The following is a 25,896-nucleotide window of genomic DNA, read 5'->3' as shown; positions in this document are numbered from 1 at the left end:
TATCCTAATGGAAGAATACATACATCTCACTGTAAAAGAGACCACATGATTTAGTTTCAAGACAAAATTCACCCAATTCAAATCCAGATTTATCATCACTAATGGAACATTGAAATTTTAATTTCCCCAAGAACTATTAACAGGGAGGCATTATATTTCAAGGCCCACTCTTTTAACTTTTCCTTTTCTTTCCCCCCCCCAAAATCAATCAAAGAGCTTATTCAATTCCTTTTTTGTTCTTTATTTAACCCTCTTGAAGCACAGCATATAAGTCTCATTACATAAAAGGTCCCTTACTTACAATGAAAAAGGGCAATAATCAAATGTGGATGAATGCATGTCAGAGGTCCAATAAAAACTTGAAGAGATTATATGGAGCCGGTGCAGAATTCTGTATTGACACCTCTAATGGACATGGTAAATTGGAGCAGTTTCCATTAGAAAGGGCAGTCCAACAGAATCAATAGATCATTCGCCCAGTCCAGGCTTTTATTTTTCAAGTTTAACTCCCAACATGAATAATTTATAAAGCCAAAGATCCCATATCCACAATTATCTAAGTACCAAGTTCAGTGTAAGCTAACTTCTGCCCCGAGAGCCCTGCTCATCACTGGTATTCCTGCTGGCCAGGCCTTTAAACACTTGCCTAATTGGGAGTCAAGGGGACATTTGTTTAGGGTCTATCCCATTGGATCTGATTCCAGTATCATCCTTTGAACAAAAATCACACATTGTCTTTCAAGATGAATTTTTGTGATATAAGAAGACAATTCTGATGGGTTGACTTGTCAGAGCTGAGTTTGCCATCCAGAAAGATTTCCAGATTTCTAAAATGAGATCAAAGCAGCTTTGTACTATGCATCGATTCAGCTGTATGTGTCGTTTTTCCCTGGTAGAATGGAAACTCCTGGAGGGAGCTCCCAATAGCTGAGTGCATCATCTGGACCCCTTTAGCAGTCTGGGGAAGCTTAGGGAACCCCTTTTCAGAATCACACTGTTAAATGCATCAAATGAAATACAGAGGATTAATTAAAAAGAAAACTAAGCTAAATAGTGATCAGGTTTTTGTTTTGTTTTGTTTTGTTTTGTTTTAAAGATTAGGGGGCAGCTAGATAGAAAGCCAGGCCTGGAGTAGAGAGGTCCTGGATTCAAATATGCCCTTAGATGCTTCCTCGCTGTGTGACCCTGGACAAGTCACCATCCCCTTTGCCTAGCCTTAAAGCTCTTCTGCCTATATACAATATTGATTCTAAGAGAGAAGTTAAGGATTTTTTTTTAAAGCAAGGTGAAGCTTTCTGATCAAGATGCCACAGGTATTAAGGGTAGAAGCTCCGTAAATGTTGGCTACTTTGCTTTGGTTTGAGGTGGTTATTTGATCTATCTGCTAAATCTGCTGAATACGAGGGTGAGCCAGAAAGAAGAGAGGCGCTGTTCCCCTCTTCCACCACCAGGAGACACTGCGTGGCGACCGAAAGTAACCCCGCCCAAGAACCTCGGAGACCACACCCCCGTCGGGGGCGGAGCCAGTCATTTCCTTCTTCACTGGCAAAAAGCGAGGTACCCGGATGCAAAAAGAGCAGTGGACAGGAGCGAAGGAGAGGGAGCGGCAATAAGGCAGGAGTAGGAATCACGTGACGGAAGCAAGTGGGTGGGGAGGAGCGTACGTGCTCACGCACACCTCATCTCTGGTCTCCCCAACGACGACGGCACGGCTTTGGCCGCCTCACGTGACGCGCACCGTCCGCCAATGGGGGAGCACAGCGGAGAATTTCGAACGAGGCTCCGGAAGCTGCCGAGTAAACGGAACCAACGGACCCGGCCGAGCCGGAGCCTGCGCCGCGGGCCGGGGACGCCGGAGCTCGTAGGTCAAAGCGCGCTGCTGACGGCGGGAGGGTATCCAGGTGGGATGCGGGAGAACGGGTTAAGCCGCGAGGGGAGGCCCGAGGCTCGGCGGGCGCCGGGGAGGCTGAGGCCTTCCTCCGCGGTGGAGGCCGCACGGCCAGGCCACTGGCTCCCCAGGACCCCCGCCAGCTCCGCTGAGGGCGCCGATAGCCCGGCCCTACTTATCGTCCACACTCTCCTTCACGCCCTCTGGGGCCGCGAGCTGTTCTCTCATCTCCGTCTCCGAATCTTTGCCCAGGCCCTCATTGCCGTAACCCCGACCGACTTCACCTCAGTCTATCATTAGATCCTTCACTTCCAGGCGGCTCTTACCTGCCACCTCCTCCGGAAAGCCTACTCTGATTCCCTGCCCCCCACTGCCAGTCGTTCCCGAGCCGCCGCCCCCCTCCCCCTTTCCCTTCTCTGGAATAGAAGCTCGGAGCCGGCAGTCGCCAGATGCATTTCATTCCTGCCTCCATCCCCGGCGCCCGGCTTCTAGGGTTGCTCCTGGCCCGAATGTGCGGAGGGTTTTTTGAATTGACCCTTTCCAGAGGCGGAGGTGAAGAGAGGGTGGAGGGGAACTCCCTAGAAATGACCCTGGTGAGATGGATGGAATTGAATGACCCTGCACAAGTCACCTAGCCTTTATTTGCATCTGTTTCATCATCTGTAAGATGGGGACAATTATAATAGCATTTAGATCCAAAAGGAGATATTGGTATAGTGCTTTGTAAGAATTAGCTATTCTGATAATTGGCTGTCTGGAGAGTTTGTTTTTAAAAGTTTACAAACCTGAAAGCGCCGTCTACATGTTATTTTACAGTTTTTGTTTTATACTGAATATAATGGGGAGCCACAAAAGGTTCTTGAGATGATCAGACTTGTGCATTGGGAAGAGTACTTTGATATATAGCTATATATGAAGGAGAAATTGGAAGGGGAAGAGACTAGAACCAGGGAGAAGATTCTATAAGGAGGCCCTTGATATATTCCAGGCAATAAGTGATGAGGATCTGAACTAGGGTGCTGGTTGTGGGAGTGGAGAAAAGGGAGTGAATGTAGCAAATTGTGGAGGTTGACATGATAGGATTGGGTATATGGGAACATTGAGATGTTGAAGATGACCTCTGAGTATCTGACTCTTTGGTGAACTTGATTAGTCTGGTAATTTGAGTCTCCCTCTCATTTCTTCCCATATACTTTCCTAGGTAATTGGAGATCCTGGAAGGAGAACTTGTTGCAGTCTGGGAACATAGGGGAGGTGTAGGATTCCACCTGCTCAGGTAGGGAAGATAGCAAGCTCTAGCCGTTTTTGGTTCTTAGTTGTATCTCCGTTGTGTCTTTCCTCATACTTTAGATCTTAAGTGAAAATTACCTTCTAGTCCTCTCTGAGGGGAGAGTAGTTAGTAAAATGAAAATATATGAGATGCTTTTGAGTTCCAGAAAGAAAAACTCAGTAATCTAACCCTACAGGTCTTAACCTATAATCCTTTTTTTTTTTAACCCTTACCTTCTGACCTAGTATCATTGTCTATTAGTTCATAAGCAAAAGAACTGTCAAGCTTAGGCATTGGGGGTTAAATGACTTGCCCCAGGGTCGCACAGCTAGGAAATATCTGAAGACAGATTTGAATCCAGGATCTCATCTCTCCAGGCCAGGCTCTCTTTTAATTAACACTGAGCCACCAAGCTGCCCCCTAAAGCCTACAATCTTAACATATACATGAGAGAAGTCTTTGGAAGAGAACTTTTAAGGCATTACTTTGCCCTCTTAAATAAAATATAACATCTTTTTATATATATATATATATGTAGTCAACAAACAATAAATAGTGATGTAGTATGTTTTTTCTAAGTTTTGTTTAAATTGCTCATCTGTAATTGTAAGGTCCCTTCCAATTTAAAATCTATGACCCTCTAAACCAGGAGTTCTTAGTCTTTTGTGTATGTTATAGATAACTTCTCAGAATAATTTTTTTAATAATTAAAGGAAATGCTAAAATTTAGATAGAAGTTTGTGAAAATAAAGATGTAATTTTTTTCCCCAGTTAAACTCTTATCCTGCAGTTTATCATATGATTCTTGATAAGACCTGCTCTAAATCTTTATCAAGTTTGTGATTATGGAGATAATGATCTTGTAGGATTTTCTTTTAAAAAGGTTTTCTATTCCCTTTTCATATTTCTATGAAGGATGCTCTCTTTAAGTGTATAGATCATTCAAGTAAAGATTTTGTGGGCTCTCAAAGCATACAGATAATCATACAAAATCCCTGGACAGATACAATAGAAAATAGCTCTTCTATGTTTTTATTCATTTCAATCAAGTGCGACTTTTGTTCCTGAAAAGAGAGTACGCTGCTGTCAGAGTATTACTTCTATAGAATCTAAAATGAAATAGCAATAGCCAACACTTAAATATAGCTCTAAGGTTTACAGAATCCCTTGATGTTGTTCAGAATACATCAGTCCCTGGAATACTGCAAAACCTCCTAAAACCAGATTCCCAGCCAGCCAAGAGCATGTCCTAACTTTTCATATGCATACTCATACCTTCTGCCATCTCTTGCCCAAAGCCTGATTGTAGCTGTTAATTAAACATGAGTCCATGTAAACAATTCTGAATGAAACTGATAGAAACCACACCTGCAAAGTAAGACATGGTAGTTTCCCCATTTATTGTGAAATGTGTTTCATTAATAGTAATTGTTTTGATAGCATTAATAAAACTTTTTGTAAACATGTTTACAAACAAGTGTTTGATCTGTAACCTTATAATTTTCATATTCACAGGATCCCCGAATTTAATGTTGGAAGAGAGCTCCTGAACCGTCTAATACTATGCATATACAGAAAAAATCCTCATTATAATATATCCAACAAGTCTTAGTCATCCTCTGTATAATCACTCCTATTTAGTCTAGACCACCGTGTTTTTTTTTTTTTTAATTTTTATAATCAGCTATGGCCAAATAATTTACCACATGTTGGCTCGTCTGCTTGCTGTTAGCCTTTCCACTTAACCAGGTTGGTCCATCCAACAACTGAGAGTCAGAATCCAGTCCCTGTCCACACTGCCAGAGGTTATACTCTGTTGGCATAGCCTTTTGCACATAAGATTACCTACAAATGCCTCTAGAGGTAAGGCACCCAGTACAACTTCGGCCTCTTTTTAATACCCTTAAAGTCCAAATTAAATGAGTGCTTCTCTTGTGCCAGGCCTATTACCCAAGCATACAAAACCGGTATAAGACATAGTAGATGGAGAGCAGCCGCCATGCCAGGAAGATGAGGGTTCAGGTACAACCTCTAATGCCCACTGAGTATTCCCTCTAAGCCTGAAACTAGAGAATTTGTTGACCTGCATTGATAGCAAAGAAATCATAGGTTGTGTCTCTGAGGAGTAATCAAATAGGAAATGTTTCCATTTGTAACTTTTCATTTTTAAGACTACTATAAGTGTAGCCAGTTATCTTGCTTGTACTCCCTCTTGTTGAGGGTTTTTTAAAAAATTGGTCAGTAAGTAGTTTGAAACAAAAAGTAATTAAAAACAGATGTGAGTATTCTACTATAAGTCTTCCAATACACATTAAAATGTTAACTCTACATTATCTATTACAATGTCTAGATAAAGGTAATAGATTTTGAGCTAGAGACCTTAGATGCCATCAGATCCAACTCTTTCATCAACCCTTGAGCAAACTGAGGCATATTACTAAATACCAGCTATGTACTAAGCACTGAAATACATAAATGAAAAGTGATAGCCCAGGGCAGCTAGGTGACACAGTGGATAGAATACCAGGCCTGAAGTCAGACCTGGTTTCAAATGTTATCTCAACCACAATATTATCTATTACAGATTGTGCAAATCACTCCCTCCCTTCCCCACTCTCCCCCCCCTCCCCCCAATAGCTTATGTTATTTTATCTTGGTGATATAACTAAGAAAGTAAGGGTTGGTTTTTTGTTATTGTTGTTTTCATGATAGCTCCTTCACTCAAGAAATTTAAAATCAAGGAGAGAGCAGATTAAAGTTATGTCCAGAAGTTAGGTGATGAATTAACTACATAGAAAAAGCCAAAGTAGCCTACACAATTCAGGGAGGGATGAACACTCCTAACTGGGGAGAGCCGGAAAGGCATCTTATAAATGGAGATATTTGAATTAAAATTTAAAAGAAAATAATTATGTCAATAGATGAATGAAGTTGGACGTGACAGACCATTTTAGATGTGAGGACAGGTGGGAAAGGAACATATGCTGGTATAGTTTTTCTGGTTAGTAGCATACACAAAAAAAAAACATAACAGGAACTAAGACTGAAAGGTAATACTGGAGCCAGATCTTGAATGCCTGATCCAAGAATAAATATTTTTAGTAGGCCATCTGAACTGAACTATTTACTATTTCCCCGTGTCTACTTGCACATCCTTTCCTTTAGGCCAGAGGTCCAACCATATTGAAATATAATTAGGAAATGCTTAACAAAATAAAATTACAACATAACACAAATGTTAATTTGTGGTCTTTAGTAAAGATGTTGCTGCTACTTGAATCCATTTCTATTTGAGTTTGATGCCATTGCTTGAGACCTTATGGCTGTGACCCTTGTCCACAGTGCCTTTCCTGACATCCTCACCTGTTAAAATTCCACTTGTCTCTTAAATGACCAGCTCAAGTGCTATCTCTTTTAACCCTTACCTATTCTCTCAAACTAGATGTGATCTCTTCCATTGAAACTCATAACATTTTTGAACCTCTATTACTAATAATAGCTATCACATATGGTATTTTAGGATTTGAAAAGTGCTTAATATCATTTGTACAGTTGTTTTTTGTTTACCCAAATACCCATGTAACCTTGCCCCAGTCACCAATACACTATCTAGTAAAATCCTTTGGAGCAGGAAATTGGTTTTTATCAGCTTTGTATCCACAGGCACACACCTCTTTTCCACTCCCATGCTTTGTAAAACAAATATCTGATGAATAGAACTAAATTAAAACTTAAGTCTTTTGGAGTTGGCCTTTTTTTTTTTAATTTGAGTACATTTAATCATCAAAATTTGTTTTAATACGAGTATAGCATACTCGGCAATTTTGTTTTTATTATTATTAACACAAGATACTTGTCATTCTTTTCCATTAAAGTCCTGCCTTTCTGCTGTCTCATCATCTCATGTTGGTGACCCCAAGTTCTTGAAGATTAGGGCAGCAGAATGTAAGCTTTGGCAGATCTTCACATGCTGAAAAGTACTATAATATGGGCCCTAGGATAGATTCTTGTCTGTAATCCAAGACCCAGCCTACTAATGTAACCATTGAGTCATAACATGATTCAAACTTACAAAAGTCAAGGACTTGCAGGTAGGGCAGAAATAAAATGTGAATGACAGAATAAATGAATGAGTATTTAGTAAGAGTTTACTGTTTGCCAGACATTACTATGAACTGCGGATTCAAATCAAAAAGGAAGAGCCCCTGCCTTCCAGGACCTGACATTTTCATATAGAAGAATGACTGATAAGCAGATGGGGGGGGGGGGGGGGGGTTGATCTGTCAAGTAACAAGGATAGTGAGTAGAGTCATGGGAATTGACTGACATATCATTACCTGGAATAGTAATATTTATTGCATCAAGCGTAAATTGAGAATTTGAGAGTAGGAGACATACTCTCTCTTGCTTTTGCTCTTGCTTGGTCCCAAGGAAGGAGCTGGAATAATGCCAGGGAGAGGAGGAGAAGCCATGATAATGAAAGATAATATCTATAGCAATAGCATAAGATGTTTTCAGACAGGGAAAGTACTTTAAGAATCTAGGTGACAGATCCATATTTAGAAATACCATCATTACTTATTCACCTGCCCATATTAGAAATTGTCAGTGAAATTGGGAGAGCTACAAAATCAGACTTTGATTAATGCACATTAATTGAATAATCATATACAGGTAGTTGCCAAATCTCCAGACACAACCTGTGTTCTCATGTTGCAATTATGTAGTTTATTTCATAACAAATGGATTATTACTTGAAAATATTCACTTCGAATTTGTATTCTTATGACATCTCTAGGTAGAAGATGTCGAAGGAAAAATGCCTTAAAAAATCCTTTCAGGATAGTCTGGAAGATATAAAGGAACGGATGAAAGAGAAAAGAAACAAACGACTGGCCCAAATAGGCAAAACCAAGCCCATTCTTGGTGCCAAGTGCAAGATAATTGGTGAGCTTCTTTCGGGTTCTTTTCTTTGGGTATCACTCACTAAAATTGCATTTAATAACTAACCATTGGCCGTTTCCTTTCAGCCAATCCATCTGAACAGTTGAAGAGTTACCAGGAGAACAACAGAGCACTGGCATTAGCTTTAGAGAATGAAAGATCCAAAGTGAGGGATGCCCAAGACACCATCCTCCATTTGAAGAAGGAATGCCAGTGCCTCAGCCTTCAGCTGTTTGTATTAAGAAGACAGCTGACTTCAGAGCAAGCAGAAGATTCCACTCAGGTATTTTCATTATAAAAAAGTTTTCCCAGAAGAAGGTTTTAAAACACTTGAATTAGTTACTTTAACTTATTACTAATCTAGCTCAATTTTAGTGTTAAAACTTGATAGCAAATAGTTTTTTCCTGTTAGTGACTTTATTTAGTCTGATTCTCTGGTACAGTTCCAGCTTTAGCCATGTCTCATACACAAAGATTCAAGTCTACAATTGATGTTTATGCTTTTCTGAGTGGTCTTCCTTCAAGGCCATCTCCATGAACCACCTTCTTCATGAAGCCTCGCTTGATCATGCCTGCTCGAGCTCTCTGCCATCTCACTTTTCTGTGCATCTGTTGTGCCTTTCCAATAAAGAAAAAGCTCCCTGATAGCAGAGGCTAGTTTTAGTTTTTGTCTTTCTGTCCCCTGTACTGTGTTTGTTTTTTGAAGTAAATAGCAAGTTGAACACTTATGCATTGCTGATCACTTAACAAATTGAGCTGAGTGACAGAGACAAGTCTCTAAACTGAGAATAACTATATTTTAAGCTGGTTCTAAATGCGACAGCTCAATTGACCATTACTTATAAACCTGATCTTATTTTTCATGCCGTAGCAAAATGGTCATTTTAACCATCCTGACACAATTTTATCTGATTCCATTTCATATGATTGTACAGACATAATAGGAATCAGTATTCTTTTTTGAGTTTCAGTAGATTGATTTGAGGAAAGGCTTGATATTATAGTTTCTTGGTATCAACAGTCAATCTTTTTTTCAACATTTGATTAATGCTTTCCTAAGGAGATCAAGTTTATTGTTAGTCTACTTAAGTCTAACTGCATTTATTTCTGCAATTCTGGCATCAGGTAATTTGATTTCATCTTAAAACAGGAGGTTATGTTAGTTGAACCTAAGGGTATCATGTGATAGTTTTTACTTTTCCATGTATGAGTTATCTACTTACATAATATCTACTGCAAATGACATTTTCTATTGGCTGCTCTGCCTTTCTTTGACTTGGCATGCTTCTTCTTTTTTTTTTTAAATATACTCTTATTTCCTACCTTAGTATCAATTCTAAGAATTCCTTATTCTTTACTCTGCTTCAAGGGCTGAGTAGTTGGGGTTAAGTTATTGTTCAGGATCACACAACTAAGAAGTGTCTGAGGCAAAATTTGAATCCAGGTCTTCTCAACTCCAGGCCTGGTGCTCTATCCACTGCAGCTGTGCTCCCGTTTGGCACTCTCCTGAGCAGTTTACTTATGCCATCAGTTAATGCTTACTTAGGGAAAATAAAACAATTTCTTTTGTTAGCCAAGATAAACCTTTTTAAAAGTACAATACAGTGCAGAGCCAAAAGGAAATTACTGTGAGAATATCCACATCTACTCATGTCACTTCTCTGCTCAGAAATCTTCAGTGACACACCACCACCACCACCCCGTGTTTGTCAGCATAGTCAGACTTGACCACAATCTGAGGCCTCTTGACCTTCTAGCCCAGTGATGGTGAACATGTGGCACATGTACCAAAGATGGCATACAGAGCGCTCTCCTGTATGCATAGTGGAGCTGCTTCCCTTCCCCTCTGCACTGTGCCTGATGCCATTTTTTCACATCCCCCACTTTGCCAGCAGCTCAATGGGAGCACATAGTGGCAGAGGTGGCCACATAGGTGGCAGAGCTGGAGGAGTACAGAGCACTCGGGCTACTCCCCTTTCCCTCTCTACTCACTAAAGACATTGTTCACCACCCTTCTTCCCAGCAGCCCAATGGGAATACTTCCTCCCCTGCATTGGATTAGGGATCCAGGGGATGGGAGGCAGGACACGTTCAGCATTCAGTCTGGGGAGTGTGGGGAGCCCAGCACTCCATTTCTAAAAGGTTTGCCATCACTATTCTAGCCTATTCTCGTACTTTCCATTCCAACTACATTGAGGTACTCTAGCCCCAAAATATGCCTAGAGTTTTCCTGCCTCTGTATCTCTTTCTCATGTCATTTTCTGGGACTGAAATGTTCTTGTTTTTACCACAGAATCCCTACATATCCTTTAAAGTTCAGATGTCACTGTCTTGCTCTTTTCTCTCTTTAACCTTCTGTTTTACAATTCTCTTAGTATTTCTTTGTGCTTCTCTGATGCATTTAATATTCTGTTTTACAGTTATCTGTGCTTAGTTGTCCTACTTTGGTTGTTCCCCAATTAAGCTTGTTAAGAAATTTTATCTCTGTGCCTAGAATCTTACTGATAACATTTTTGTCCCACATTTCTTCCATTCCCCACCCCTCTCCCAAAATAGTTTTCATAGTTGACATTGTAACATAAAATGTAATTTAAACATGTTCTCCTTTTCCTCAATCAGGCTAAACTGTCAAAGTTGAGAGGCATTATCTGTAAGGTCACTCAAAAATTGCTAGAGACAGCTGACCTTCTTAGCCCAGCTCAAGCGTTGTGTTCTACAGCTCCTGTAAGTTCAATTTTCTATCTTTTTTTCATTTAAGACGTTTATTTCCATTGCTATTTATTGAATACCTGTAACATTTATAATATTATCTCCAAGATATTCGTCCTTTTTTTTTTTGGTGTGTAGTAGTAATAGAAGTACTTGGAAAAGGAAATACTTTAACAGCTACTCCAAACCTCCTCATCCCTTTTCCAGCCCCTCTTCTCCCTTAGTAGATGACCTTGGCTCCTATTTCCCAAGTTCAACCCTTTTGATATCTCAAAACCTGTATATATCTTCATTTATTCTCCCAAAAAGGGGGTGAATCCTTCTGACTTTAATTTCATTTTTTTCTAAGATCCCTGAAGGCTTGCCTTATGGATTTCTTCCTCCCGCACATATCTTCAGTCTCTCTTTCTAATGGCTCCTTCTCTGATAACTGACATGCCAAGTCTCCCTTATTCTTAAAGTACCTTCATTTGATACTGCCATCCCATGTCAATCTTGCCTTTTCCCACCAAATTTCTAAAAAGAATTTTCCATTCTTCTCACCATTCATTCATTGCTCAACCCCACCATGGTGCTGAAACCACAAGGTTACCAAAGACCGCTTAACTGTTAAGTCCAGTTATCTTTTTGGAATATGCCTCTATCTTCCTTGACCTGTCTAGTGTTATTGACACCAGTTCCCAGAGAGTCAATCATCATGTATACACAGATGATTTTCAAATCCATATATCTGTATCCAAAGGATTATCTTCTCTCCTACCCCCAAGTTATCTTGTTTCTGTTGAAGGTATCTCCATTCTTATAAACCCGAGTTCACAACATGTGAAATGGATGAGATTTGTAACAGTTAAAATTTTAGGGGAGACTGAGGCAGGTAGAAATTAGTTTCTCTCTGCAAGGAGTATTATATTTTTTTAGAGGTTTATTAAAGGTTGAGAATTTAAGAATATACAAGTAAGAAAAAGCACGTGCCAGATGGGCCATAAGGCCCACCCAAAATTTCACTCACATCATGAGGCACATCTGCCAGCAGAGACAGGAAGTCAAATGAGCCCGCGTATGGGGAAGACCCTTTAAATAAAATTTTGCTCTCGTCCCAGGTGAGATTTCAGTGAGATTAGAGGGCATTCTGGGAGCTAGCAAGGACTCCTGGGGAATGGAGTCCAGAGTTCAAATCTCAATTTTACAGATTGAATGAGACATGGCAAATGTTCTACTTAGCTGTGCATATTTGTTAAAAGTATTATGGTTTTCTTTTTTTTTTCTTTTGGGATGGGATTTGGTGGTGAAGGAATCAAATGTTACCCGTAATAATAATGTTACCCATAAAAAAAGAGTAAAAGAAATAATTAGGGGCTCATTGAACAAGAGGACAGAAGGAAATTCAAAAAGAAACAAGCAGACAAACAACTTTGAAAGTAACACTTTGAATTTATCATATACTTTTTAAAATAAACTGTACATAATAGAAATTCATGGTTTCATATAGAATTCACTTGTTCTGATTTGATTTGTATCTGGAAACTTTCCCTATTTGGACATTAAGTTCAAGATTTTAAAAAAATAGATGGGAATTACTTTTCCTTAGTCTTCTTTTTTTTTATATTTACATTATATTTTTATCCTGGGCTGATTAGTGAGGAAGAAAATATTTCAATCATCATTTCCTAGTCTCTAAAGTTTCCATGAGATTTAATCACAAAAACTAAGTAAGAATTGAGTAGAAAGGCTTATTAATAAATTGAGACATTTACAAAAAGTAGTGAAAGTCCCCACTCTACGGATCAGCATTTAATATTCATAAATGACTAGAATTTTAATCAGCAGTATAAATATTGTTGTGTATTGGGTAAACCATGTTGAAATTTTTATGGAGAAAAATAGCCAATGGGAAATACGTCTCCTCTGTTCTGTGTGCTTCTAATTGTAACATCATTGATTTGAAGGGAACATTTCCTCTGCTGATTTCAGATTATGTAGATAAGAATAATCTAGGCTTAGCTACTACCCCAAAAATCCCTTTTGAATCTATTTTGTTACATTTTTCTTTTTAGCCAGTTTCAGAATGATTTTAGAATTATTCATAAAGTATACCAAGTATTCTGTTTTTCATTTCGTCTTTTTACTCTCAATAATGTCTATAAATGAACGACAGTAATTACAAAGCAGTAGGAAATTTAACTTTTCAAAAAACTTGACTTTAAACCTTTGGAAATTAGAGACCAAGTATGTCTCTGCAGTTATCCAATATAATGCTAACTCATGATGAGTTTTTCATCATCTTTAATGTTTCTCTAATGCTATTTTGATCTTAATATATAGGTTAGCTCCCTTAAAACATCTTTTTGAAGAAAAAAATGCACACATAATAGAAAAATAATTGTTCCCTACCACTCTTTTCATTTTGGAATCCAAATATTTAGACCTATAGAATTTGAATAGTATTTTTGTAACTTGCCTTCACTCTTGCATGGTTGAGCTGATATACTGACTGGTAATGCTTCTATATGCATATTTCCATATTAATGAATGCTTTTCACACATATTCACAGAACCAGAGAATGAATACCTCAGAAACGGAGGAATGCTACAATGAAGGCATTGCCAGCAACTCACCAGAAAATTATTTACCGTTAGTATGAAAGTTTTTCAAAATCATTATTAAATGCACTTCTCATCAGAAAAAAAATTCTGCTGACACTGAAATTCTGTTAGTCTGCTATATCTAGGGGCTGAACTTTCTTATGAAATGAGATTTGTTGAAATCACTGAAATAAGAAAAAAAGTTATAATTTTCTCACATTTTTGTCTTTTCTTAGGTTGGCACAAGAGCATTTATTGGGATTGGCCTTCCCCCCCCCCCCCCTACAAAATCATACCTTCCCTATACTTTCCAAGACTTAGAGCTATATTGAAGTGATTTTTTTTTTAACCCTTACTTATGTATTGGTTGTAAGGCAAAAGAGCAGTATGGGCTAGGCAGTGGAGGTAAAGTGACTTGCACAGGGTCATACAGTTAGGAAGTATCTGAGGCCAGTGACCTCTGGTCTCTGGGCCTGACTCTCAATCCACCAAGTCATCTAACTGCCCTGAAGTGATTACTATTATAATTTATTTTCCTATGGTATATAAATTGTCCGGTTTAAGGAAGAAATATTACATTTAAGTTTAATTCTTAAATAATCACAGGATGTATGCTATATTTTTTGCCTGGACAAGTTATTGTTTTAAAATATGGCCCCTTTTCCTATCTGTTTTCTTGCTGGCCACTCCTTCATGTATAATTTTAAATCAGTTTAACCTAAGATTTAACAACTTATGCATTAGAAATATAAAGAATGGAGTTCAGATAGTTAACTGTTTGGATTAAAATGAAACTACTATGTGTATGTCCAAAATTCATATTTAAAATCCACTCATTTGTATTGGTAAAAAAAAAAAAACATCCACACAGAAAAATAATATATTAAAATTATAATTAATTTGAAATTATAATTATTGATTGGATATGATGAAGAAAATCACATTTCATGGTTCAGAGAAATTTCAAGACCTGTTTTCATTTGGAAATGAAGTGTGGGAGCAGCTAGGTGACTCAGTGGATTGAGAGCCAGGCCTGGAGATGGCAGGCTGGGTTCAAATCTGACCTTGGACACTTCTTAGCTATATGGCATGGACCACATCACTTAATACCCATTGCCTAGCCTTACCACTCTTCTACCTTAGAACCAAGTCACAGTATTGATTCTAAGATGGAAAGTAAGGGTTTAAAGAAAAAGAAACGATGACGTGCGTTCTATTTTGATAGGCCGAATTGAATGTACAATATAATTTAGACTGCACTAATTTAGAATTTGATATTTAATCACGTACAGCAAGTTTTGTTTTTAAAGCTCTTACCTTCCATCTTAGAATCAATAGTGTGTATTGGTTCCAAGGAAGAAGTGTGGTATGGGCTACACAATGGTAGGGACTTGAGTTGCCCAGGGTCACACAGCTAGGAAATGTCTTGGGTCAGATTTGAACCTAGGACTCCCATATCTAGGTATGGTTCTCAATCCACTGAGCCACCCAGCTGCCCCCAGCAAGTTTTTATTTTTGAACCAGTGATATTTTACAAAGAATAATATAAATTAAGTTTTAGAGGGAAATTAAATCATATATTTGATGCTAGACAGGACCTCAGATCATAAGATCCAATCACATTTTAAAGATGAGGAAACCAAGGCCCCAAGAAATAACATAAGTAGTGAAATTTTCAGCCCAGGACCTCTGACTCCTAGACCAAAACTCTTTCTGTCTCTTGGGGTTTGTGGGGTTTGTTTAAAAAAGAAGGATCTGGGGGCAGCTGGGTAGCTCAGTGGATTTAGAGCGAGGCCTAGAGACGGGAGGTCCTAGGTTCAAATCTGGCCTCAGACACTTCCCAGTTGTGTGACCCTGGGCAAGACATTTGACTCCCATTGCCTAGCCCTTACCCCTCTTCTGCCTTGGAGCCAATACACAGTATTTAAAAAAAAAAAAAAAGAAGAATGATCTATACGCTACTAGGGCAGGGACCATTCTATCAGGATTCTTCCCTGTGGAATCTAGAGCTGCAAAGGACCTTCAATTGGCCTAATCCTTGTCATTTTGCATTGGGCTCACATAGATAGCAAGCCGCAAAGTTGGGATTTAAGCCCAGGCCTTCTCATCCTGATCTGAGACCATGGTTCCTTTCGCCAAATAAGGACAGGACTACCTCAAGCAAAGAGGTTCAGAACTAGGTCATGTTCACAATAATTTGAAGGATTGCATGTGCCAGTCCTGAGGAATTAGCCCCAAGGTGGTTACTATCAAAGTTTATACCAAGTCTGTGGGGGAAGAACATTTGCAGGGTTGGGAGATAGTACCTAAAAAAAAAATCCACAAAATATTAGGAAAATGTTAAAATTATTTTTCTAGTAGGATTTACAAATAAATTGTAGTTGTTTCATAGGCATGTGCCCATTCTGGATGCTGACCTTCCAGGAAAAGCTGAATCTTCTCAAACAGAAGGTAATTGAAATAAAGTCATGAAATAAAATCTTGCATCATATTCTCACTAATTCTCTAAACATACCATTAGGGCAGAGATAAGTCTCCATGTAGACTTAACTTCTTCTTAAACTTTTAATCATTTTTCATCTTCATTTAGAAGTGAACAGATCTAACACATACATCTTTTCCCTCCCAGAGTAGTCTGTTCCCTCATTTCACACATGGTTAACTTCTTGATGTCTTGTGGTACCTGCTCATAAACCATCAATGGCTTCCCATTACCTTTAGAATAAAATAAACTCCTTAGTTAAGCATTGTTTGGACTTCATCGATGTTTCTATCCTTAACTTTCATTATTCCCTAATGCAAATCTAGACCTGACTCATCCCTGCTTCTTCATCTTTTCTCATGTGATTCTTGCCTCAAATGCCTTCCCTATTCCCTTCCATCTACCCAGATTTTACTTAGGTTCTGCTATATGCACTGACCCCTCCCTCTGGATTTTCTATAGCCTTTAGTACCTATCCCACACCTTTAATATTTAAACAAAAGTTTCTGGTAGTGTTCCAAAGTGTGCCTTTTCAGCAAAATTATACATTCCCCAAAAGGTCCTATCTCTCCTTATTTTTTGTGATCACTAGATGTTTTATAGTATCATGCAAGTAATCACTGCTTAATTTTTGATTGGTTGCCTTATCAATTAATTCAACTAGTCAGAAGAATATAGGCCTTTGAATATTTTTTTCCAGGGTGCACACAAACTCTTTTCATAGGTCAGATTCAAGTAACTAAGAAAATTAATGGTGTCAAGTTTTCCAAGATTATTCCTTAAACGTAATTTTATAACCTGTTGTAAATGTAGAAAACAACTTTCTGGTCCTGTCATGCCCAAGAATAACCCATGAGCTGGGGGGTGGCAGCAAGGAGGAAGGAGAACCTTTTAAATTAATTTATCTATTAAATCCTTAGGAGAAAATTCCCCTGTTTTTCAAGATACACTGGGGCTTAATATTGAGAATTCTTCTCCAAATGAAGAGGAGAAGCTACCTGACAGTGTCTTACCAAGAAGTGTATCTGTTCGACGCAGTGTACAGAAAACGTACACTGATAAATTTCGCTTCGAAACCTTAGATCATTTAGAAATTGGTCATTTGACAGAGGAATTTTGCAAACTGGACCAGCTTGTATATGAGGAAAATCTAATAAACAATCTTGTCACTGAAAATCTAGACCAAAATGTCTGTCAGTGGAACAAGAACCAAATTAATTTATCCCCCGTGCTAATTGAGCCAGATGCTCTTACTGAAACAGAACATGTGGTGGTGATACCTACAGAGAACCAAACTGAAATAAAAAGTAAATATTCACAAAGAGGAAAAAGAGAGCAAAAAGGAAGATCCAGTGGGAGGAGGAAATCTAAATGTGCACCAAAGGGTAAGAAGAGTAGGAGTGGAGGCAAAAAAAATCTTTCCAAAGAAAAATTAGATGAATCTATGGACTCCAGTGATGCCTACAATTTTAATTTTGAAGAAAGAGTTCACATCACTCCTTTCCGGCAAAAGAAAGCAAATGATGATTGTGAGCAAGAAGAAATCAGTATTCATTCTGAGACTAACAACTCTGAATCAAGTGATTCAGAACGAGATTCTGGTGAACTCTATGTACCTTTTAAACAAAAATCCAAATACATGCAAAATCTGGATCCTGACTCACTTATAAGCCCCATCCAAATGAGGCCCCGATCCAAAAGGACATTCTCAGAACAGAAGAAATGTGTGACTGAAAACACCCCTGAGAGCTCTGTGAGACCGGCGGACACCGGCCATGTCAGTAAGTGAACCATTTGTTTGTCTGCAGTTTTGATGTTGATGGTAAATGATAGCTTGGTGCTGATATACTCACCATATGTTTCTCTGGGGGAGGTTACAGAACCACCATCTGTCCCTGTGGGAGATACTCAGGGTGATATCATTGTAGGGAAACTATTCCCATCTTTCTCTGGCCTACTTCAGGCTGGTCTCTTAAACTGTTTGGTTGTATGTATGTGCAACACATGATCCCAATCATGATGCAGATGTTCTATCAGTAAAGATCCTAGAAGTCCCCCCAAAAAAATTGTAAAGAGGTAAAATTGAGCCAAAATCAAGGAATTTGCATGTGTTGTATAAAATTACATTTATAAATAATGGATTACAAACTTAATTCAATCAATCTGATTGATGGCATGTGTAAAAAATGTATGTATGCATCATCACCTTGGAAGACTTGATAAGCTTTACCAGTCAACTGTCTGCTACTCTTCATATTCCCACACCACCTTATTACCAGTCTTCTCTAACCTTAGACCTCCTATTTCCTTATCACATTTTCAAAAAATTATCTCAGTTCCTATTTTGCTGAAAAGATGAGTTATTTCATAGAAAGCCCCTCAATTTGTTTGTTTCTGACCCCAAAACATGAGGCCTAGAAATAAAAAGGAGCTCAGTAGAGTCCTTTACCTGAATTATGAATGTCCCTCTACAGTGCAATGTCCCTTAACAGGGACATCTTTTCCTCACAGAGACCCATGACAGGAAGAAAAGAGTAACCCTCACCCCTTGGTGGCCCATCCCAGCAGGAGAATGTTCTTTACAGATGTTCTTCTTAGTCCTAGGTCCGTCCGGGCATAACTTGGGAGCTCTCACAGCCCTTCTTGGTCTTCTCCCAACCTCACCCAGTTTATATTTGCTTTACCAGGTCACATGATGCTCTCATTCCCTCTCTCCATTCTCATTGCCTTCTCTCTACCTCTTCCAATCTGTTAATGTCCATCTCTAAGTGGAGAACCTGAAGTGAAGTAGTCAGTCAATAAACGTTTATTGGGCACCTACCAAGGGCCAGAAATACAAAGAAAGGCATATTTTCCATATTTGACTCAATGAGGAGAAGAGTATGGAGAGGCCGCCATCCTTCTGAGCACAAGATACCTCCTACAGACATATTCCTTTTCTGTCATTGTCACAGAGTTGGCTCCTTTGGAGCTTCTAGAACCCTAATTTAACCCCTCTAGACCTTTGTCACCTGGACAGTCCTGTGTCTGTGGAGTTGGGTTTTTATTTATTTTTTTTTAAACCCTTAATTTCCATCTTGGAGTCAATACTGTGTACTGGCTCCAAGGCAGAAGGGCAGGAAGGGCTAGGCAATGGGGGTTAAGTGACGTGCCCAGGGTCACACAAGTGTCCGAGGTCAGATTTGAACCTAGGATCTCCCATCTCTAGGCCTGACTCAATCCATTGAGCCACCCAGCTGCCCCCATGGAGTTGGGTTTTTAAAAAAACTAAACTACATTAATGGTAATGTATCCCTCTTATATTTCCTTTTACCACTTCCAGGTTGTTGAATTCTCTTTAGGATATTAATTCTGGCATCCAGTGGAGTAGGAGTCCCTCCTAGACTTGTTCTATCTGTATATCTGATAACAGGCCATCTCTTCTTAGGCCCGAGTCATTAGTAAAGCAGGCCAAGGACAGATTCCCAGGGCACTGCCCATGATCTCTCTGTCACCTATTTATTTGCTCTTTTAATCCAAGCATGGGTCCATCCTGGGCTGGCTCCAGATCTCCCTAATTATGCTACAGCTAATCCATATCTACCCATCTTGCCTCTGAGGATTCATTGAGTGACTCTGTCTTGTGATGTTCTGAAGTACATGTGTGTTATCTCCAAGTGTCCCCTCGCTGGTCCAGTCCAGTAAATGAGGTTTAATCAGGCGTGGGCTGATTTTGATGGTATTCCTACTAGTATTACTGCTTCCCTTTTTCAGTGCTTACAAACCATGCCTTTAGAATTGGACAAGGAGTTGAAGCCATGTTTACGTGTCTGTAGTGTGTGGAATAGACCCTTCTCCAGTCCAGCATTGTCTGTCCCAGGTTCCAGAAGTTCTCAGAAGTCACTGATACGAAGACCCAAGAGATCGCCTAGCTTACCCCACTTCTTACATAGACGAAGTCATTGAGGCCTAGATGGGTTACGTGAATTTTCCAGAGTCACTCAGATAACAGGACCAAGGTTCAAATGTAAACTATATAAGCCATGCTGCCTCTTAAGCTTCTCCCCCATCTGTCTGAGCCAGGATCTGACCCCACATAACATTATCTCACACTTCAGTCTGTTATGTGTGACTTTGGCTGTGCTGCACACCTGTCATTGTCACAATGAGATATGGTATCCCATTGTGCATTTGTCCTTGTCACTTCAGCTTTTTGTCAAGTCTTTAGGATTAATAACATGAACTCATTGATTGCCACTTCCATTCTTACCATTTCCTCACTTAACTTGCCAATCAATTCTCTGTTAATTATATTTAATTGATCTTTCCCATTTTGAAGGTCTTCCTCCTTGGTTGAGAAACAAAAGTAATATAATTGGATGGTTTTGCCTTCTCATCATCGAATTCAACATTTATTCAGAACCTCCTATGTGTAAGTCATCATAGTAGGCAATATACTTAGGATAGCAAGACCTCAGAGAACTCATGTGCAATTCTTCTGGAGGAGGGATTGCGAGCATCCACAAAGACATGTAATAAAATAGACAAAGGGGGCAAAAGAGACAACAGACAGTGCTCTAAAAACATAATCTTTTATCTTCATGAATTTGTTTTCTTAATCTGAACCTGGGATTCCGTCAACAAGGAAGTCCTGGCATGAGAGCTCCCTCCATTGACTACTCACCTCTAATTGATAATCTCAGGGAGCTGCCTGGGATCCTGAGAGGTTGAATGAATCCTTGAACCCATGTCTTTCTCACTTCAAGACTGCCCTGCTCACTGCTATGTTGAACGCCCCTCAGATTGTTCATACCTCTTAAATGGGGTGCTCCAAAGTAAACACTTGCTATAACCATCATCTAGGGCCAAATCCAGCAGAATTATACTTGCCTTGAATGGACAGTAGCTAACAGTTTCAGAGTGCTTCAAGGTTCACAAAATGTTTGGCATATGTTATCTCATTTGAATCTCATAGCAACCCTGTGAGAGATTTAGTGGAGGCATTGTATAGCATCGTTTTTCAGATGAGAAAATTGAGGCTTCAAGAAATGGACATGCCACATGCACTTCTACCACCAGCTATCAATAATGGTTGCAACACTGGCAAGTTCCTGCTTCCCGTTTATTTCTCATCCTTCCAGTTTCATCTAAAAGTACTTGGGAGATGAATCTACTCAGTTGAGTCTCAGGCCAAACTTTCTACAAACTTATCTGCCACTGCTTTTTGCAGTTTGTGAAGTGGCGTTCTGTAGCCTGTCACTAGATTATATTGAACACATCAGTATGCCTGGAGCTGCTCTCTTTCTGCTGTTGCCAGGTAGATCAAATAAATGTTCACTGACTGATATGATTTCTAGGCTTTTCTGGCCTCCTTTTTAGAGCAACTGATTTATATCAGTTAAACATCTGTAGACAAGACAGCATGGAGGAGTGGAGAGATAAGCGTCCTCAGGACCAGAAAGACCTAGGTTCTATCTAGTCCCACCTCTGTCACATAAGCGAGTGCCTGACCACTGGGTGTAGAGCAGTCACAGATTGGCAGGTGAGTTTCTTAATGCAGGTTGCTCCCAGCACCAATTAAATCATAACTCAGGACCAAAGGGATCATTTTGGGAGGAATTACTGTTTGGGGGGGATTAGCTGATTTTACTGAGCTGTGTTGGATCTTTTGGGATTATACATTGTCATCTTCCTTTAAACCTTTCTGCTCATTTGAGGTTGGTTTTGACTTTTGCTCCGAATTAATAGAGCAAACCTTCCTTCACCACATTTTTTCCTCCCCTTCTGAATAGTGGCTCTCCTAAACAAGGCCAATGTTCTACCCTGGGTTTTTTATTACTCTTTTCCATCTCTTCCTCAGACTTGGGTACTTTCATTCATCCCTTTTTCTTTGGTCTTCAGTATCTTTTTTTCCCTTAGCTCCTTCCTTCCTGGCTCAAAAAGCACTTCTCTAAAACATTTTTCAAATCTTACCACCTTCCTGTATTTTTTCCCCCTTTTCCTGCACTCTTAAATAGGCAGTCTCCATTCACGTCCACTATCACATCTCCTGCTTGTCTCTACAACCTATTAGAATTTACTCTGCTCAGACAGCTTTTTTTCCCCCCAGGCCTGATTACTGAGTCCAGTGGCTTCTCAGTCCTCTTCCTCTTTGACCTCTCTAGCATTTACACTATTAATGTCTACACCAGTGGGGTCAGCCTCAATTAGAAACAAGTGTCTTCACACCACATACTTGTGTTGTATTTATTTTGTTAAACATTGCCCAACTACATTTTCATACATACCTTGATGAGCTTGACATCTCTAGGCTGCACTGTCCTTTGATTCTCTGAGACTTCCATCACACCAGATTTTCTACCTTTTTCCCTGCTTTTCTAATCATCCCCATCTCCTGATTTCTCTGGTGTTCTTAATACATTCCCATGATTTTAACTATTACCTCTGTGCAAATGACTTAAAATTTATATATCCAGCCCTGATTTGTCTGTCTCCATCTACATGTGTCCCTCTGTTCATTCTGCTTTCCTAATCTCTCAAATCTAGTCCTTCCCACTGCTACCTCCTTAGTTGTTGCCTCTTGAATGGATTATCACAATAACCTTCTAATGGTCCTGCCTCCCTTTAATCTCCTCCCCACACTAATCAATTGCAAACACAACATCCTTTTTATTTGTCTTTATAGAACACAAATATGGTCACTCTGCTACTTAAAAACCTTTGCTAGCTGCTCACCTTTACTGAACAGACTGAACTCCTTATCCTGGAATTCAAGGCTTCACACAGTTTGTTATAAAAAAATATTTTCTGATTTGTTGCTTCCCTTCTAATTTTGGTTGCATTGGTTTTGTTTGTACAAAAACTTTAATTTAATGTAGTCAAAATTATTCATTTTACATTTTGTAATGTTTTCTATCTCTTGCTTGGTCTTAAATTCTTTCCTTTCCTAGAGATCTGGCACGTATACTATTCTATGTTCACCTAATTTACTTAGAATCTCCCTATTTATATTTAAGTCATTTACCCATTGTGAATTTATCTTGGTATAGGGTGTGAGATTTGATCTAAACCTAGTCTCTCCCATACGGTTTTCCAGTTTTCCCAGCAGTTTTTGTCAAATAGTGGGTTTGACTTCACACAGTTTGACTCCAAGTGTACATTTTGGTCCTCAAGGACTCCTCACATACTTAGTACTCCAGCCTAACTGGAGTTAGGACTGTTCACTCCTGAATAGTCTTCCCTTGCTGCCTTTGATCATCACCCAGTTCTCTGTATCTTGAATAAGCTATATGACCCCTGTTGCTACCTACTGATGTTTTTCCCCATGCTTGTGAGCTGAGATGCCCCTGCCTTCTCTCCACTTCAGTTAAGAAGGATTTCTCCCTTTTCTTAGACCATTCATGCTCTTTAGGTGCTTAACCTGTTCAAAGTTATATTCTTCGAGCACATGTCTTTGTGACAACAGAACAATAGTTCTCTCAGGTAAACATTCTGACTTCTATACACTGATTGCCAAAGTAGTTTTATGTTTTTCATTTTGTCTGGATCACTCTTCAGTGAATGCTCTTTCCACAGGTTCACCTTGTGAAACTCAACAGTCATTTCATCTCAGCTTGAAAGATGTCACCAATATCCATCAAACTTCTGGTGCAAAAAGCAGGAAACATTCCATTCCATTCAGCAAGAGTGAAGAACGTTCTTCCCTGCCCCTGCGTAAGCGCAGGTGTACCCTCAGTGTGAATTATAAGGAACCTGCCCTTGCCACGTATGTTGTAATGGTCTGGGGGGTGGGGTGAGGGGGGAGAAGGTTGGGGGTTGGGACAGGAGGACTTGAGAGTCATGTTGTGACTTAATTCAGCTGTGATTTTGATCTGAACTACAAAAGTTATATATGAGTCTTGGAATTAGTTTCCTAACATCTTATTTTATTTTCTTAGAAAACTAAGAAGAGGAGACCCATTTACAGATGTATGTTTTTTGAATTCTCCAATTTTCAAACAGAAAAAGGACTCCAGGCCCAGATCTTCTAAAAAGCATTCACTGTCCAAATACAATGAAGCTTTTGTTGGATGTCGTTGAAATTCATCTTACACCCTCTTGCTTGGAAAGGATTGATGGTACTATTGGTACAAGAGTGGGCAGAACTATTAACATGAAAAGTTCTTCTGTTTAAAAGCACTTCAGTGCTTTAAAAACTTGTCTTCAAACATTGACATTAAGTTCTTTTTCCTACTGTACATAAATAACTGTTCTTAACCCTCTTTAAAAAGCTTAAATGTATTATACTACCTAATGTCCCTAGTATTAATGAAAATTATATTTCCTATAGTAATTGTAGAGAAAATGGTGGTGGTTAATTACACAAATTAAAATCTTTAATAGTAACTTCAGACAACTTGTGTTTTCCCATATATGGGGAATCATTACTGTGAAATGTATGATAAGACAGGTAAAGAATCATTTGAAACACTTAATTATTCAATTTCATTACCTGCTACTGATAAAGTATCTGGTCAGTTTATCAGTTCAGTTTTTCATGGCTTTTTATATATATGCATGCTTAAACTTTTAGGAAGTCTATTGTTTACCATATGCCAAAAATAATAAAAGATTTGTAAGCCAGCACTGATAATTGTTCTTCTACACTTAAAGTGCATATTCTTTTGAGCAGAATACAGAATTCCATGATGGGAATAATTATCTTGGGAGCCCTTTAACAAGCACTTTGATAGTTTAGGCCAGAATGAAATTTCCAGGGATCTCTGTAGGGAACCAAAGCTGTGCAAGATCCCATACCTGGATGAATTCTAAGGGACTTTCTTCACTTTTCTAGTTGGATGGCATAGGACTGGCCTGTGCAGCTTGCTCCACTCTCACAAGAAGATCCCATCAGAGGCACCAGATTTTTATTGTTAGTCAATTTGCTTCAATGTAAATTTTAAAAATATTAATAGAGTATTAAGTTGGCCGAACAGCATTCGCATCTTCCCATTTGCTATCAGTATTAAAACCAAACTTGTAAATTGAAGGCAGAATTGTATTGAATTCCTCCAATAGAGAGCAGTGCCTACTTTTGCCTAATATCTTCTGCTTTTTAAAAGTAACAAAAATTAGGATTTCAAAAAGCCTCCGAGTTCACCATTGCTGAGCTGCCTTATTACATAAAGCAGTGTAGTTTTTGTAAATAAATATCCTGAGGTGGCATAGGCTTCACAAAAGTGTAATTTCATCACTGTAGGTGTTTGGTTTAGCTCCCAGCCTATCCTGTTATGTGCCTGCTCCAGTTTGCCCGATGTACCAGGGAGACTTCCCCTTCATCTTTTGGCTGATGGATACCACAGCATTTAGGGCTGGCCATCTATTACCCATTGTCCTCATTATACGACAGGTCTGCCTTTCCTGTTCATTTTTAGTGTCATCCCATACCTTATTAGTTGCTCAGAAATTATCATTGGAATTTTACTACAGCCTTCACTATGCATGTCTCCGTTGCCCTGATTCACTCCCATTAGGGTGCAGCCAGTTCTTTACTAGCTCAGATTGTTAAATTGTCAATGTGCGACACCTTGTAAATCAATCGGGACCATCGACTTCAAAACGTGATGGAAAAAGTGCAGTGTGTAAACCCCTCTGAAAGCTAGCTGAGCCTTTATGACAAGGTCGGCTCAGGCTCCTTGAAAACCTAGTGGCTCAAAAGTGATCCAGTCTGCTTTTCACTTGGTTCTTAGCCCAACATCTTTTTTCAGAGCCTGTCTCAGACATCCTGATTCAACCAGCGAATCGTTTTCTAGGTGACAGGTTTTTTCATCCATTTTGTTTTTCCTGTATGAAATGGAATCTTTTCAGTAGTGAAAAAGTGTGTGTGCCTGCTGCCTCCCCACGCACTACAGTTCAACACAGCTGGTCTACTTGTGACTAACAGATGACCTTTGTCTGTGCTTTTCAGTGACTGTCCCCCATTTCTGAAGTGCTCTCCTACCTGTTGGATTTCTTCAAGGCAGCTCAAATCCCATCTGCAAAAGACTTTTCCCAGTTTTCTCC

General features: G+C 39.2%; 1 protein-coding gene across 18 annotated transcripts; it reads left to right on the top strand.

Moving 5' to 3' along the window:
* The first annotated feature begins 1,581 nt into the window (after window positions 1-1,581).
* On the top strand, window positions 1,582-24,477 carry SGO1 (shugoshin 1). Of its 18 annotated transcripts, none has more exons than XR_008912479.1 (11): window positions 1,632-1,861; window positions 3,090-3,164; window positions 4,674-5,021; window positions 7,957-8,105; window positions 8,189-8,385; window positions 10,722-10,826; window positions 13,364-13,443; window positions 15,787-15,845; window positions 16,797-17,657; window positions 21,235-21,397; window positions 23,431-23,620. XR_008912479.1 is itself a non-coding variant. In XM_056800310.1 (11 exons), exons 4-11 carry the CDS (start codon window positions 7,964-7,966, stop codon window positions 23,932-23,934), a joined length of 1,776 nt encoding a protein of 591 aa, XP_056656288.1. In that variant the 5' UTR covers window positions 1,641-1,861; window positions 3,090-3,164; window positions 4,674-5,021; window positions 7,957-7,963; the 3' UTR covers window positions 23,935-24,477. The 18 variants fall into 18 exon arrangements, 17 of the variants coding, with proteins under 17 accessions (XP_056656289.1, XP_056656304.1, XP_056656288.1 ...); XM_056800310.1 differs by lacking the exon at window positions 21,235-21,397 and adding an exon at window positions 23,793-24,477 and having other exon boundaries at window positions 1,641-1,861; XM_056800316.1 differs by lacking the exons at window positions 1,632-1,861; window positions 21,235-21,397 and adding exons at window positions 1,884-1,901; window positions 23,793-24,477.
* Window positions 24,478-25,896: the final 1,419 nt, after the last annotated feature.

The sequence above is a fragment of the Monodelphis domestica genome, chromosome 5, assembly GCF_027887165.1.
Source record: "Monodelphis domestica isolate mMonDom1 chromosome 5, mMonDom1.pri, whole genome shotgun sequence".
Classification (NCBI taxonomy): Eukaryota; Metazoa; Chordata; class Mammalia; order Didelphimorphia; family Didelphidae; genus Monodelphis; species Monodelphis domestica.
The sequence above is the reverse complement of the archived record's forward strand: the minus strand, read 5'-3'. Positions and strand labels throughout refer to the sequence as shown.